Source organism: Diorhabda sublineata, chromosome 3 (genome assembly GCF_026230105.1).
Source record: "Diorhabda sublineata isolate icDioSubl1.1 chromosome 3, icDioSubl1.1, whole genome shotgun sequence".
Lineage (NCBI taxonomy): Eukaryota > Metazoa > Arthropoda > Insecta > Coleoptera > Chrysomelidae > Diorhabda > Diorhabda sublineata.
The window spans coordinates 30241609-30257652 of NC_079476.1; the positions used below are offsets into that span (position 1 = coordinate 30241609).

General features: G+C 30.6%; 2 protein-coding genes across 2 annotated transcripts; one reads left to right on the forward strand and one right to left on the reverse strand.

Moving 5' to 3' along the window:
• Window positions 1-2993: 2993 nt before the first annotated feature.
• LOC130440920 (trichoplein keratin filament-binding protein) lies at window positions 2994-9062 on the reverse strand. The gene is made up of 2 exons (XM_056774291.1): window positions 8904-9062; window positions 2994-6736 (listed from the first exon to the last, which is right to left on the reverse strand). The coding sequence occupies exon 2, from the start codon at window positions 6734-6736 to the stop codon at window positions 5222-5224; it is 1515 nt and encodes a 504-aa protein (XP_056630269.1). The 5' UTR covers window positions 8904-9062; the 3' UTR covers window positions 2994-5221.
• A 222-nt stretch (window positions 9063-9284) lies between these two features.
• LOC130440923 (ribosome biogenesis protein BOP1 homolog) lies at window positions 9285-15856 on the forward strand. The gene is made up of 7 exons (XM_056774298.1): window positions 9285-9468; window positions 9943-10534; window positions 11161-11369; window positions 13579-13855; window positions 13914-14225; window positions 14710-14937; window positions 15016-15856. The coding sequence occupies exons 1-7, from the start codon at window positions 9394-9396 to the stop codon at window positions 15810-15812; spliced, it is 2490 nt and encodes an 829-aa protein (XP_056630276.1). The 5' UTR covers window positions 9285-9393; the 3' UTR covers window positions 15813-15856.
• The last annotated feature ends 188 nt before the right edge of the window (window positions 15857-16044 follow it).

The following is a 16044-nucleotide window of genomic DNA, read 5'->3' on the forward strand; positions in this document are numbered from 1 at the left end:
GAAAAATTATGAAGAAGCCCAAATTAAAAATGAACATTCGGTGGATGCCACAACAGTTAATTAACAATTTAGAATGAATACTGGATTATCAGATTAATGTTGGTAATTTGAAACTAGCAGCAGTAGTGAAGAAGAAGGAATTGAACCCCTACTGCAGTTTGACTCTGAATGATCAATTTTATGCTATTTTAATTAATTTTGAAAAAAAATCTAACCTTAATAAATATCTTCCTTCACAATACTTCAGTTAATCAACATCCTAATAGATATCCTACATGTCAAATTTTATCTAAATTTCTTAAAAGCTACAAGAGCATTTGAAAAAAAAATTAAATTTTGGACAAGTTTTCTATTGTGTTTTGTGTGGATTTTCACAGGGCAAATGTACAATATCTTCCTCAGATTATTGCACTCTTTGTAATTAGAAACTCTTGTATTTTGTTATCCAGTTCATATTTGCTAAGATATTCCTCGTTATATTCCTAATTTTTTCGTCAAATTTTCAAATTTTGATGAATGCATTTGAATAAATAATGATTTAGGTAGGTAATCTTGAATACAAGTTTTGGGTTTTTAATTAATATTGCCACGCCACTGGCGTAATGTTCACGCCTTCGCGCATCGAGGATTACGTCATTGTACCAAAGTTATCTTGGTCGGCTTATACTATAAATAAATTTATGTTACAAAGACCCAAATTACGATCAAAATAAAACGTAACTCATATTATAATGCCGCGCTACGTAAACTTGTCTAAGTTCCAGCGCAAGTAGATGCGAGCGCATTCTCTGGTTGGCGTGGACCTCTGATTAGCTAATCACTTCTCCTGCAGATCTTACACTTGCGGCAGGGTAATATCAAGTTATCTATTATTTATGCAATCTGTTATATATGTTGTAATATTATTAACTTAATTTCCTATTTAGTTATTACTTAAAATAAATATTGAATATGAGAGCTACTAATAAAAGAAAAATAGACCTCGAAAATCTAGAATTTCAAGATCGTTGGGAGATAGATTTATTTATTTTGAACAAGAATAGTAAACTTGAAGCGCCATTATTTTTCCATGCATGAAAAAAGTAGCATCCGTACACATGAGGCATGAAAATATGACTAGTTGAAAAACTGAAAAAGCAGCTGGACCACGTTTTTAAATGCGTCTCTGTCCCTCGTAACATAAAACAATTCTCCGACCGACACTGAGATTTGTCCATTCTCTTATGTTACGGAGCCAGCATTTCTTCTTCCTGCCGATGTATTTCTTTCCCTTAACTCTCAGCAGAGAGAACTGGACCCAAGACTGAACCCTGTGACACACCACTGCCAATTGGCAATTTACTTGAACCTTTACCATTAGCTCGTATCAATTGATTTCGATATTCAAGGTAAGATACAAACCATTTTAATGGAATACCTCGGATGTCATAATATTCTAGTTTGTTAATCAGAATTTTATGATCAACAAAAGCTTTAGCGAAATCACAAAAAACCGGTTCCGTATAAAATTTATGGGTACGTATAGTATATATTTCGTTGAGAACAAAAAACATTGCGTCATTAGTATGAAACCAAATTGTTGAGCTGTCAGGATTTTATGTTTTAAAATAAAGGGTAACAGACCGCTTTTGATTAGTCGTTCAATTATCTTCGAGAGGATTGGTAATAATGCGATAGGACGATAATTGTTCATGATGATCCATGGGCTGGATCAAAGGGGTCAAGTTGGGTGGCAGGAAAACGGCCTTTATATTTCCACAAACTAACTTGTCATTCGAGGGATTATCGAGAAAAAGTAAAGCACGAATAGATAAGCCATTTTCTTTACCAAATCGAGTGACTTCGGGAACAACTTTGGTATCAAACCATTCCTTAAATAGCTCTGAGGTCATCCAGGCATTTTTTGTAGATGACAGGTAAGGCATTTACATTTAGGTTCTTCAATGCCCTTGGTTTTGCTGATTTTCCAATAACCATAAGAGCAAGTTTATGATTTTCTGCAGCATTACTACAGGCTAAAACCGTTATTCTTCCCTTGCTTACTTTGAAACCTGGTGCACTTTGTTCTTTAGCAGTCAAACTTTTTTTGGCAATGCCTTAAAGTTAAGGCCAGTTTCATCGGCATTATATATTTGCTGCGGTGAATAGTTTCCTGCAGCAATCAGGTCAGCAAATGTATCTAAATATTCAGTTACAACAGCCTCTTTAGACGATAGGCGTTCTCCAGTAATGGCTAATTGACGTATGCCATGATGTTTCTTAAAACGATCAAGCCAAGCCTGTACTAGCAGAAAAAGACTCGTCTCCATTCATCAATTATTTCAATTGTAGAGATTTTTCTTTGATAATAGGCCCACCAATCAGGATACCTTTTTCTCTCTCTTGAGAAAATCAAACAAACAGTGCAATGTCAAGTTTCTCCAATGGTGTAATTTTTACTGTTTGACGAGATTCATTACACTTACTCGTTGAAGAAAAACAAAACTGTTCTATTTTGATTTGTTTGATCCAGTCAGTTATTGTGGAATTCCCCACTACAAACTCAAAGCCAATTTTGAGGCACTTTCACCATTGTCTAAGCGGTTTAACACATCAAGTTTGTCTTGTGTTGTAACCGAAGCATGTTTCCGTTTGGAAGCCATTTCACTACATTCACAAACTAAAGAAACTGTAGAAAAAACAACTTACATTGAGAGATAATGCAGACGGAATGCAGAAAATAGCGCGCCAGCGACTTTTTGTTCAGTCAGGTGATTCGCCCTTCAACTTAATGCGAAAAAACCCTCATCATACAAACCGTATCGTAAGTTCATCAACTAGAATAGTATTTTATCAAATTAAATATGCTTAGAAATTTGTAGAAAATAATTAAAGGAGATGGAGGTCTGGTTTGCAGTGCAAGAAAAAACATTTTTTTAAAGGTTTAGAGACGTTGTAGGTTCGCTGTAATAAATGTATCCAATTAAGAGGAGAATATGTTTAGTAATAAAATATTTTAACATTGAAATTTTATTTGGTTCTATAGTAGGCTACGAATTTTTCAATATATCTTCGTAAGATTTGATAAAATAAAATAAACTGTCTTTATCACTTTATCCTGTACCAGTTTATGTAATGCATATGTTGTATTCTGTATTTATATGAATTTTAGTAATGATTCCGATTTATCCGAAATATTCGTCTATCCGAAATGGGTCCGGTGTACTTCCCAGGTTTAAAATAAACAATAATTTTTTATCCAAATATTACTGTATAATTTATGTTACCTATGTTATATCATCAATATTTGAAACCTTGCAAATACTCATACAGAACATATTTTTTACTACACCAACATTTTCAATTACAATGCTTGACGCGCGTTTTGATATAGTTTTGAAAACTTTTAATATATCATGGATTCATCATTTTGCTTAAAACATTAATTCTCGTAAGCTGATTCTCTTAGATCCCTTAAACCAACAGGGAGAATTGATATGTGGTGGTGTTTAATCATATACACTCATGAGCAAAAAAATCGACGCAAGTCTCTCGCTCGCCGTCAGAAGTCTCTAGCTTTCTTTCTTTTCCTGATTTTAGCATCTCAGAGCCATTAGTCTTAGCTTTATAATGTGTGGGTTATGTTGATAATGAGTTATTTTTTGGTAAAGAACAAATTTCAAACGAAAAGTAATCTTAATCAATGAAAAAGGGTTATAATTAGTGTTCTCTCCCCTGGCCCTAATGTCAGCTTCCAATCGCTTTTTCCTGGATCAATTAAGTTTCTTTACTCGATCTTATTCGAGGCTATTGTAATCTTCAGTGAATGCCGTTTTGAGATCCGATTTCGTGACTAGTGCAGAATTTCTAGTCCTTAATTTTCACTCAAGTTTATCCCATAAATACCTGTTAGGGTTCAAGTCCAAGCTACGTGCTGGCCAATCTATATCAGCAATTTCGACATCCTGTAAATACTGCCATACGGAACCTGCAGTATGTGGACAATCATTGTGCTGTATTAGGATGCAGTTTCCGCCGATAAAACTGAATAGGGAACGACTTGATCCCTCAAAATTTTGTCTATGTATCGGTTCGCTGTTAATCCTCCCGGTACACGGCCAGTTTCTATAAAATCCAACTCGGTTTTTACTTCCTTTGAAATGTGCGCCGAAACCATTCTATCGCTACCATGCAAACACCCTCTGTTCGTCAGTCTAATTAGCGCGTTGTCTAGAAAATCGCAGACGGACTGCTCCGTGGGCTGGGGTTAATTTGGGTCCAGTAGTTGGTTCGAGGTTAACTGCCTTAAGACTTCTTCTAATTGTCCAGCCACTCTTCGCGTTTCTCTGAGCTAGCGAAATACTAGATTCATAAATGAGAAATTTTTGCGATGATTGGCGATTTGTTATATTAGTTGAGTTACATTTTGACCTATTGTGTACTCCGGACTATTTACCAATCAGGTGGCAATGACTTTCCAAATTAAGCTGTCCAGGGGATATGAAGCTTACCTCTTTTGGCTTTAAAAAGCTTGCATGGACTTTTTTTATGATAACTAGTGAAAATTATCCATAAATTTCTGAATCTTCATTTTATTTTATGGTTTTGAATGATTCTCAACCCTGAAAACTACATTCCCTAAACACCTATTTAATTTTATTATTTGTAAATTAATGTCGCATTTGTAGAGTTAATTCAAATTGAAAAATCCAGATTATATGATAAATTTAACAAATTTAAAAAGTTTTTATACATCTATCTCTAGTCACAATGTAATTATAAGTATTGGTGTGCAATTGGTATGTATGACTATTCACAGGTTCTAGCTTAGTGTTAAAATTCATAAGATATTATGGTTCTTCCAATATCAATTGCAGAAAAAAGTTATGTAAAGAAAAATCAATATTTCATAAATACGTACGGCACTCATACCAAATTAAAAAATGAAAAATGTTTACACCCCGTATAAAATTCGGTAAACATCTAACAAACCATCAGCCCACATGGACTCATTGATATTAGAAGAACTATATATATTTTAGTGAAATATTCTTGTTTACAGATTTATAACTAGTCAAAGCTAATATTATAAATGATTAATTCTTAATCAACATTAATTCATGCTTACATCAAACACTATTCTAGAAACACTAGATATATAATTGTATTTAATTTAAAAATCTTCAACATTTCAACATAAAACTATCACAATAATTCTAAAAAATAGTTAACAAGAAGTAATTTATAGAAATAATCTACTCCTAGGTGGTCTAATTGGACCTTGTCTTTGTTGAATTCGTAAAATTTCTTTTTGCAACCTTTCTTCTTCCTTGCGAATTAATTCCAATTCTTTGTCAAGTTCCTTCATTCGAAGAACATCTAAACTTTTCCCTTTTGCAGCTTTCATTTTTATTTCATCCTGTCTGTCTAATCTTGCTTTGTGTTTCTTTTTTTGTTCTTCTTCTTTTATTTTATCTAATTCTTGATGATACTGTTCGATTTTTTCAGTAATCTCTTCACGTTCTTTCAAAATATCTATCTGATTTTTCTTGTTTCTTTCTAAATTGTCTTGTATTTGCTTTTTTACAGAATCTATAACTTCTTTAATAAGTTTTTTTCTATTCACTTCTTCTTGTTTCCATAATTCTTCCTGCATATCATACATTGCTTTAGCTTCCGAATCAAATAAGAACTCCATTCGTTTTTTTCGAAGTACTTCTAATTTTTGTTGTTGATGTAGAATATCCAAGAACTCTTTAATGCCTTCCTGTATTTCCTTACGTTTCTTTTCATCTTGAATGATATCATTCAATTCCAAATCTCTTAATCTTGAAACTAAATGTCTGTCTTGCTCCAGATCTTCTTGAATATCTTTGATTCTTTGTTGCAATTTTCTTTTATGTTGTTTAATATTGAACAATACACATTCTTGTTCACGTCTCCTATTTTCTTCTACCCTGTATTTTTCTTCGAGTTCCGCCAACAATGTTTGCTGTCTGAGTTCGGCATCTTCTTTGGATTTCAAATCATCACTTATTGTTTGCTTCTCACGTAATTCTAGAATCTGTTTTTCCAAATCTCTTTTAAGTTGTTCTCTTTTTATATCAAGTTGTTTTTTATCGTAATCTTCTTTTTCTCGTTCTTGTTTCAATTTCTCTTCTAGTTCTTTCAAGATCCTTCGATTTTCTTCTTCTTCCTTTTCAATGGCCATTTGTTTTTCTATCTGTTGATCTAACCAACTCAATTTTAAATCTCTACATTTATATTTTGCTTCATATTGTCTTACAATTGGATTATTACGTTTCCATTGTTCGTATAGCTTCAATTCAGCTTCTCGTCTTCTTTTAGTTTCTTCTTCTGTTTTTATATTATCATTAATTTCTTTTAAGACATTGGTAGAGACCTCGAGGTTATCTCTTCTAGGTTTATCTACCATATATCTATTTTTATGTATCATTATTTCTATCTCGTAAGATCGTCTTTCATCTTCGAATAATTGTCTCAATTTCTCCCTTCTCTTCGCCAATTGTTCCTCCTTATCCTTTTTGTTTTTTAAATCTGACAATAATTTGTTATTTTCACTGTAATATCTGGGAGAAGTCCATTCTTCAAACTTAGTGCAAGCTTTATTCCAATGGTCAAAATACTTTACAGTCCCATTCCATAATTCATTATAACGAGTTTCCTGTTCACGTCTACGAATTATTTCGTTCTCTGCTCGAATGCGATGTTTTCCTCTTTGCTTCAAGTTCTCCATCTGAAAAAGATTCATTTTTGTCTTTGATTGAATTTTGAATTTTACCAAAATACAATTATAGTATATATCACATTGTTTTCCTATAATTATTACACTATAATCTAGATTCTAGAGGATGCTGCCAAAGCCATGGCCGTAAGGATTGGGGCAGATATAACATGCTTACAAGAACCAAATCCCAAAATGAGTAAAAACAAGGGGTGCATATTATACAAAAACGTAGCAATATACTGTGTGAGCAGAAATGTGGGAATAATCTCACACTAAATAGGTCAGGGATATCAGAAAATATAGTCTTATATAACTGCTACTGCATTCCAAATATGGAACTACAGGTGTATACAGATTATATAGATGAAATTATATATTTATATATTTAAAGGCACATAGGAAAAATCTTGGGAGATTTCAGTTCCAATGTGAATCTGGTAGAAACAATAGAAAAGGTTAATACCTTACCGAATGGATTGACATTTTAAATCTGAAAATATTAAACAATAATAAGGCAACACTAAATCATACCTGAATCTAACCATGGTAACAGCAAATATAGCCAAACAAATTCAACACTGGAGAGTAATAACTGATGAGAACTTTATAACTACCACATATATTATATAGTATATGATGTTCCATTTAGGCGGAAAGGTAACACAAAGGAAATGGATGAAGCACACGCCACTAAATAAGCAAGAGTTTGGAAAATTAATTTGCCAGGGAAAAATACTGACCCGAGAAGCCTTACTTAGGGTATAAAGGCATCTTAGAAAGTAATTATGCCGCGAATTTGGAAAAAACGAAGGACTCAACCTTATTGGTGGAATCATAATATTAAATAGCTGAGAACACAATGCAACAAGATCAGAAGAATGTTAACCAGAATGAAAAAGGGAAAATTCGCATTAATATAACTATATGTGAGATTTTACATTTCCTATGCAAAAAATCATTAGAGAATAGATTTCACTAAAATTCTATAACTGAATAGAGATTCAAATGGAAATACAAGAAATTTATGGAGATGGATTCATGGAAGTGGTTTTAACAAATTATTGTTGAAGTTGTATTGAGGATTATACTGTCCAGTTCTTAAAACAGTGAAAATAAATAAACTAAATAAGCAATCTACAACAAACAAAACAGAATTTTTATCTGCTTCTGCCACAAAAACTAATGATTATTTATATCCATGTATTTATGATAATGAAAAGCGCAATTTTCTAAAACCATGGACCTAATGGTTTGGCATAATACCTCAACTATGCCTGCTCTCAAAATTTGTTCTGTTTTTTTAGATCAACTGATTTACCCTCATTTCAGAATCCCAAGCTGAAGTTTGTTCCTGTGTTAAGATATTTGAGATATGTCTTTGATATGTGGCCTCCTTCACATAGATAAAAATCTTGACAAGCCATACTGATTTCATGAAACACACTGACAATTAAAGATATTAATCATATGCATGGAAATATTTGGGAGTGCTCTAAAAGTAACAAGTTATATCACTACCCATGATTGCATATTATTTTATAAGTCATACATAGGTCATATCAAGTTCAAATTAAAATAAATTTATCATTTTCTCTGATATTCAATAAGAATCAAATAAATTAGACATTAATTTACAAAAAAAGCTATTTTATTAGATTTATTCACCATACCTAAAAATAAACTGTTTAGGCTTGAGATGCAAGATTTAAAATGATAAAAATTATTGCCATATTTGGTTTTATACCGAGAAATCCTACTAGCAAAAAGGATCAAGCTATGATGTATTAAAATTTATTAAAATTAGATAGTAGTGGAATTTCATGTCACCTATAAAAGTTGTAGCTCACGAATTAGTGAAGAGTAAATGCATGGAATTGACAACAACCTCAATCTATATACATTATATCAAATTTCATAATGTTGGGAGTTCAAAAAGTAGTTTATAGTTAAAAAAAGGGCTTTGCATTGTGTTAATTAAAATTACCACTGTATTTCATATATGTATTTTAAATAAATACTTTAAGCAAAACACAAATTCCATTATTCATAATCCAAATTATAAAACCATTAACATCAGTAAAAAATTTAGCTTTAAATTTATTTTGGAATTTTTCACATTGGGTCGACTAAGCTATAAGGGACATATTATTATAAAATATAATTGCCAAACTCTTACCTTAAACAAGTTGTTATATTTAGATGATCATTATATGCCAACACAGAGCCAATTTAACAATTTTCTTTTCACATTGCACAATTAAAAATCTTATTCAAAATTCAAATAAGTCCATACAAACATTTAGTTGTCACCTGTCAAACTATCATCAAATGTATTATAGTTATAGTGTATATAGTTCTCATTGAAATAAATACCTACTGATTAAAATATTCATAGTGAAAAAATTGTAGTTTATATATTATCAATAAAATATTTGAAAGAAAATTAGATTTAAATTTAAATGTCGAAGCCAATGTGTAAAAAGCTCGCAGTGTAAAATCACTTTATTAAAAAGTATTTGTTTTATAGTGCATATTTTTCTGTGGGAAATTGTCTATTGCAATAAAAAAGAAGAACAACCAATAACCTAACATTTAGAAGAGATTACTACCAACGAGGTTAACTCATTGGGTTAACTTCGTTTACACATGGAAATATAGGTTAAAACATGGACAGTAAACGAAAACAACAAACCAAAAGAAAAAACATTGAAACAGAAGTTCAAACAGAATCGAGTGATGAGGTTGTTAATTATTTCAAATATTTTTTCATTAAACATATGTCTTTTCTTTAATTGCTGTCTTAAAAAATTTTTATTAATTATTCCAGTGAATTTTGTAGTATTAGTTCACTTTTGAATTGTTGTCATATTAAATAGATCAATAACATTTTTTCATGTGGTCGAACATTAAATATGTGTCTTAATAACACATATATTTGATACTATAAATTTTATAGAATTCTTAAGCTTGGTTTATGCAGTCGTAATTAAAAATTATCATTAAACCAACAAATTAAATTACTAGTTAGTAGACACTGAAATGGTACTTGTAGTTCTTGCAGAAAAAAATTTACTGCATAAACCAAAAAATTACCACCAAGAAAGTTTAATTTAATGTTATTTTAATTTAGTTTCAATTTTGGGTGCATAAACCAAGCTTTATTGTATTTGAATATGTAAATCTTTTATCAACATTAATAGCATTTTTCTCTATAGGAATTTTTAAATATTATTAATGGCGAAGATGATAGTACAGATGAAGACATTGAAACTGAAGATGAATTAAATATTGATTCAGAAAATTTTAATAATACTGGTGAGAGTGATGAACAGTCAGAGGATGAGGATGATGAACAAGAATCAGAAGATGAAGGTAGTGAAGAACAGTCAATAAATGACGATAGTGAAGAACTATCAGTAAATGATGACAGTGATGATCAGTCAACTGAAGATGATAGTGATGAACAGTCAGTTGCAGATGAAAATGAAGAACAATCAATTGGTGACGAGAGTGTTAGTGATTATAATAAATCACTGGAAGATGAAAAAATTAAAGAAAATTTAACTACTGATACATCCAAAATAAACAATAAAATGAAAACTAACAATGCAGAGAATAATACATTTCAAAATAAACAGAAGAAAATTACTAAACAGCGGCCCAAATCAAATTTAAAAAATAAAAATGATTATTTGAAGATCAAAAGTAATGATGAGTATGATGACCATGATACATCAGATGAGGAAGATATCAGAAATACTGTTGGAAATATTCCAATGAATTGGTATGATGAATATAAACATTTGGGTAAGATTATAATTTTAAAATAAATATAAATATATTCCTATGGGCTTTGTACATTCTATTTTTTTTATGTAATGTGAACTGAAATGAAAAGGTTATTTGAGTTTACTATTACAAAAGAGATTTTTAACTTAATTTAATTTTTTGAGAACTAAGGTGACTTCTCATTTTTAATAATAAACAATTCCGAAATATCATATTCTTTGCTTTTTTTTACTGATGCCCCAAGGAAATATTTAAATCGTACACTAGTTGATCATTCTGAATAATATAAATAATTTGCAATTTGGTCATCAAATACTCTATTATTATTTATTATTTTAAACTAATTATGATTATAACTGTGACTGTGACTATTATTTACAGTATTGTATAAATTGTAGTATAATATATAATAATTATAACAGCTACTTACAATATTCATTATCAATTAACTAAAACCTTAAAGTATTTTATACAACTATTAACCAATATAAAAATTATTTTAGTAAAGATAAAGTAAGTTATTTAACAGATTATAGAGCTAATCATGAATAATGTTGGGTTAACCTTCCAATTGTCTTTTTAAAGTTTTTTTTGGCGATTTTATTTAAATTCTTTACTTGGTTTACATTTATTTATCAATTTAGGATATGACTGGGATGGTAATCAGATATTAAAACCGGAAACAGGAGATCAATTAGATGAATTTTTGAAAAAAATGGAGGATCCAGATTTTTGGAGGACTGTAAAAGATCCCCAGACAGGTCAGGATGTGGTATTAAGTGAAGAAGATATTAACTTAATCAAAAGGATAAAAGCACAGAAAATACCCGATGTCACATTTGATGAGTATGCAGTAAGTTTTAATCATTTATTTATAATAGTAACATTGATACAAAAGTATAATAAGAGAAGATTATTAATTTAATTAAATATTCCCCACAACCAAGATAGTAAAAATTAATATAAAGAAAAGTGAACCTTTCAAAACACAACAAGGATAAGACAAGGTGGCCCCCTATCAACTGTACTATTTAATGTAGCTTTGGTAGGCATCATAAGAAGAACCAGTATCAACAGAAAGGGCATGATATGTAACAAAAGTTATCAATGTTTAGCTTATGCTGATGATGTGACGTTGATGGGACATTTATAGAATTCGAGGAAGTAAAAAATTTTATGTATTTGGGTGTACTACTAGATAATAAATGCCAAGAAGAAAAGGAAATCGGACTGAGAATTGCCAAAAGTAACAGCTGTGCAGGTAGCATTAGAAGAATATTAACATCGAAAGATATATCCAGATCTACAAAAGTTCAAATTTATAAGACAATACTAAGAAGAAATCAAACCATGAAATTTACACACTTTTCAATGAGTCCACAATTAGCACATTTATGAAGACATAAATAAGTTGCATGGAAGATACCAGAGGGCAAGAGGAAAAGAAATAGGCCAAAAAACGGTGGAAGGAAGTAGTGGAAGAAACCTTAGAAAGAAAAACATCCAGAGCTGGAAATTACAATACTTCATTGGAACTTCAATTGTTTAAGGTACACTTGGAATCACTTAACTATGATGTTGGTTTCTATTAGGAGCGGTCAGTGTACAATAAATATTAACGAATACAATAATAACTAGAGGTTAGGTAAATAAATTGATTATTCTTCACAGTCATATTAATATAAGACAAAAATTAGATAACCTGGTATAATAGAAGGTAAATCAATGGACATTTTGTATAACATGATTAACAGATTAACATGATATATTTTTCTCAAAAGTCTGGCTCAAGATTTAATGAAAGAATAGTAGAATGCCAGGTTAGATATAAAAAACCTCTCCATTGATGTGAAAGTTTTTCTAAGCCTTTGTTATCAGAAAAGAGCTGAAAGAGAAAAAAGTCCAAAATAATATGTGAAGATTTTTTGAATGCCAGGTGTTGGTGAATGCAGTTTGTAATTATCTTTTTTAAAAAAAAATCGTTCAAGTTTAAAACAAATTGTTCAATTTCACTACATATTGCTAGATATAGTTCATTATAAGATATTTTGTCTTGAATCTAGTGAATATCAGATACTTACCTGTAACAATACCTAAGTAGCTAGTTTATGATCCCAAACAACTAGTAGGGGTAAGTCTGTAGGGAGACAAAACAAACTTATTTATTTTATCCTTCACATAATCTTTTTATAAAAATTGTTGATTCGAAAAAACAATAATGTCAGTCATGGTTGAAAATTTTTTCTTTGATGAAACCCTTTCTAAGTTACCTTCGGTTTTTTGTATTCTGGTAAGAATAGTTGTAACTTATTCTATGTTGCGATCATTTTAAGCAAAAAATTTAATAAGGAGCATACAGTACTGTGACCACCTCCATACTATTATATAAACAAGCCAATTGAACATACATGGCATCTGTTAAATAAGATAGTAATTGAAGACCAGATATCTTTGGATACTTATTAAAAGAAACAGAAACAAATCACACTTACAATTAATACAAATTCAATGTTTGTTAATAGATTATTAAGAAATGTCATATTTTCTTAAATTGCCAATATAACTCAACCTTAATAATGAAATAATGTAGGTATATACATACTAATAAGCAGTTTAATTGAATCATGAATGCAATAAGCAAGATGGGAACTAATGGGAATATATCTATACATTGAGAAAACAATATCTAGTAATAACATAGATAATCATGTTAAAAGTACAAAACCATCGGGCCTCACAGTGATATTAAACATAAGAAGAAAATCTAGTTAAAACATAGACGTATATAAAATTTATCATCCCACATAGAATACAAATATGTTGTAACAAAAACAATGTAAAGGATTCTATCATACAATTTTAATTAAAAATTGATATCTCTAATATCAGAAGAGCCTAGTAATGAATTGAATCTAGAAATTGAATATTATCAGTATATAGCATAATTGATCAGCTTATAAATGATTGTACATTCTGCAATAAATAATGCATAAGAAATAATTATATTCAAAGCTTCTTTTGGTAATTCTTTTGACATTATTTTGATTACAATTTGTTTTTAGCCATGGATAGAGTGGTTCACTAGTGAGGTTGAACAAATGCCCATTAGAAAATTTCCAGAACATAAGAGATCATTTTTACCAAGCAAACATGAAGCCAGACAAGTCTCAAAATTAGTACATGCTCTAAAGATGGGTTGGATTAAAACAAGAGCGGAACAAGAAAAGCTCAGAGCTAAAAAGGAACCACAATTCTATATGTTATGGCAAACTGATGATCAAGCGGAAGAAATGAGAAGAATTTATAAACATATTTCAGCTCCAAAACGATTATTGCCGGGTAAGTTTATAAAACTTATATTTATGTTCTGAAATGAACTACTGAAAATTGTTCTTAGGTCATGCTGAGAGTTATAATCCTCCACCAGAATATCTTTTTGATGAAAAAGAACTGAAACAATGGAACAAACTAAAAAATGCCCCATGGAAACGGAAATCTCATTTTGTGCCTCAAAAATATGATTGTTTAAGGAAAGTGCCAGCTTATCCTAGATTTATCAAAGAGAGATTCTTGCGGTGTTTGGATCTCTATTTGTGCCCAAGAGCTATAAAAATGAAATTGACTATTGAACCAGAATCACTTGTCCCTAAGTTACCCAGTCCGAAGGATTTGCAACCGTTCCCTAATATTTTGGCATTAGAATATAAGGGTAAGAATATATTTATTACTTGGTTCTGTACTCAGCCATATATAGATCAATGTCATTGTTAAATTACTGAAAATTTTTGTTAATATATAAATGAAAAGATATATTTAAAAAATGAATGGTTAAAAATAAAGTATGGCATACCTATTCTGAGATCTCTCCATCAAATAATATAAGAGTTTACCAAAGTTGCTTAAACAATGTGCAAAACTAGTCTGTCTTTTTTTACTGGCTAAAACCCTCATAAATACAAATCTGGAAACATTTGTATACATCAACACAAATATTAATTTAATGGTAACAAACATGTTTTGATTTGACTTGACTTGCCACTGGTATTATTAGTTTCCATATAGACACATTTAATTGTTGCTCCTTTCTCTTCAAATTTCTTAAAAATTAGTTTATTTTGGGATTTTTACTTATATCATAATGTAAAATTTATTTTAAAAAAGTATTAATTTCTTGTATCTACCATTATTTTTAGGTCACACTGATATGGTGAGGACAATAAGCTTGGAAAAGACTGGACAATACTTAGTGAGTGGTTCAGATGATTATACTGTTAAAATATGGGAAGTAAACACTGGCAGATGTTTAAAAACGATTAAGACCGATAATGTCATACGATCAGTGGAGTGGTGTCCAAACTCTGCATTAGCACTTATCTTAATTGCTAGTGGACAAGAAGTAATGCTTATAAATCCTCATGTTGGTGAGTAAATCTAAATAATTTTTCTAGTATATCTACAGTCTCTAAATAATTTTCAATTAAATCAAATTATATTTTTAGGTGACTTTTTGATCAATAGTAAAACAGATACAGTTCTTCAAGAAGTTCCACAGTCTGATGTAGTCATTCCAGAACGAGTGCGTACAACTATTCAATGGTGTGAACCAGATGAAACTCAGTATAAACGAGGTATTCGCATAATTTTGAAACATTATAAAGATGTCGCACAAGTTACGTGGCATGGAAAAGGTGATTACTTTGCTACAGTTATGCCAGATGGACAAAATCGTTCAGTGCTTATATCACAAATATCAAAAAGAAGATCTCAACTACCCTTCACAAAATCAAAAGGACTAGTGCAGTGTGTTTTGTTCCACCCAAAGAAACCTTACCTTTTTGTAGCCACCCAAAGACATGTGAGAATTTACGATTTGGTAAAACAAACTCTACTGAAAAAATTACTAACGAATTCTAAATGGATTTCCTGTATGGCAATACATCCATTAGGAGACAATCTATTAGTAGGAACATATGACAGGAAAATGTTATGGTTTGATTTAGATCTAAGTACAAAACCATATCAAACATTACGATTACATGGAACAGCTGTTAGAGGAGTGGCATTCCACAGACATTATCCTCTCTTTGCCTCAGGTTCAGATGATAGAAGCTTAATAGTTTCTCATGGAATGGTTTATAACGACCTGCTTCAGAACCCATTAATAGTTCCATTAAAAAGATTACAAGATCATGAATCTTTCAATGACTTTGGGATATTCGGCATACAATTCCATCCGCTGCAACCGTGGGTATTTTCTTGCGGAGCAGATAGTACAATTAAATTATATTCTAATTGATAGAACATTTATTATATGGAACAAAATATATGTTTTCAAGCACTCGTTGACGAATTTATTTAAACCCATACCAATCAGTACTCTAGAGTCTTATTTGCATTATAACACCGTTCTGGATGTAAATTATTGTGGCTTGATATAAAATCTCATATCAAGATTTCTAAATTACTAATAAATATAAAAGTTTGAGAATTATTTGAGTTTTTTATTCACATATTTTAACATGTGATGT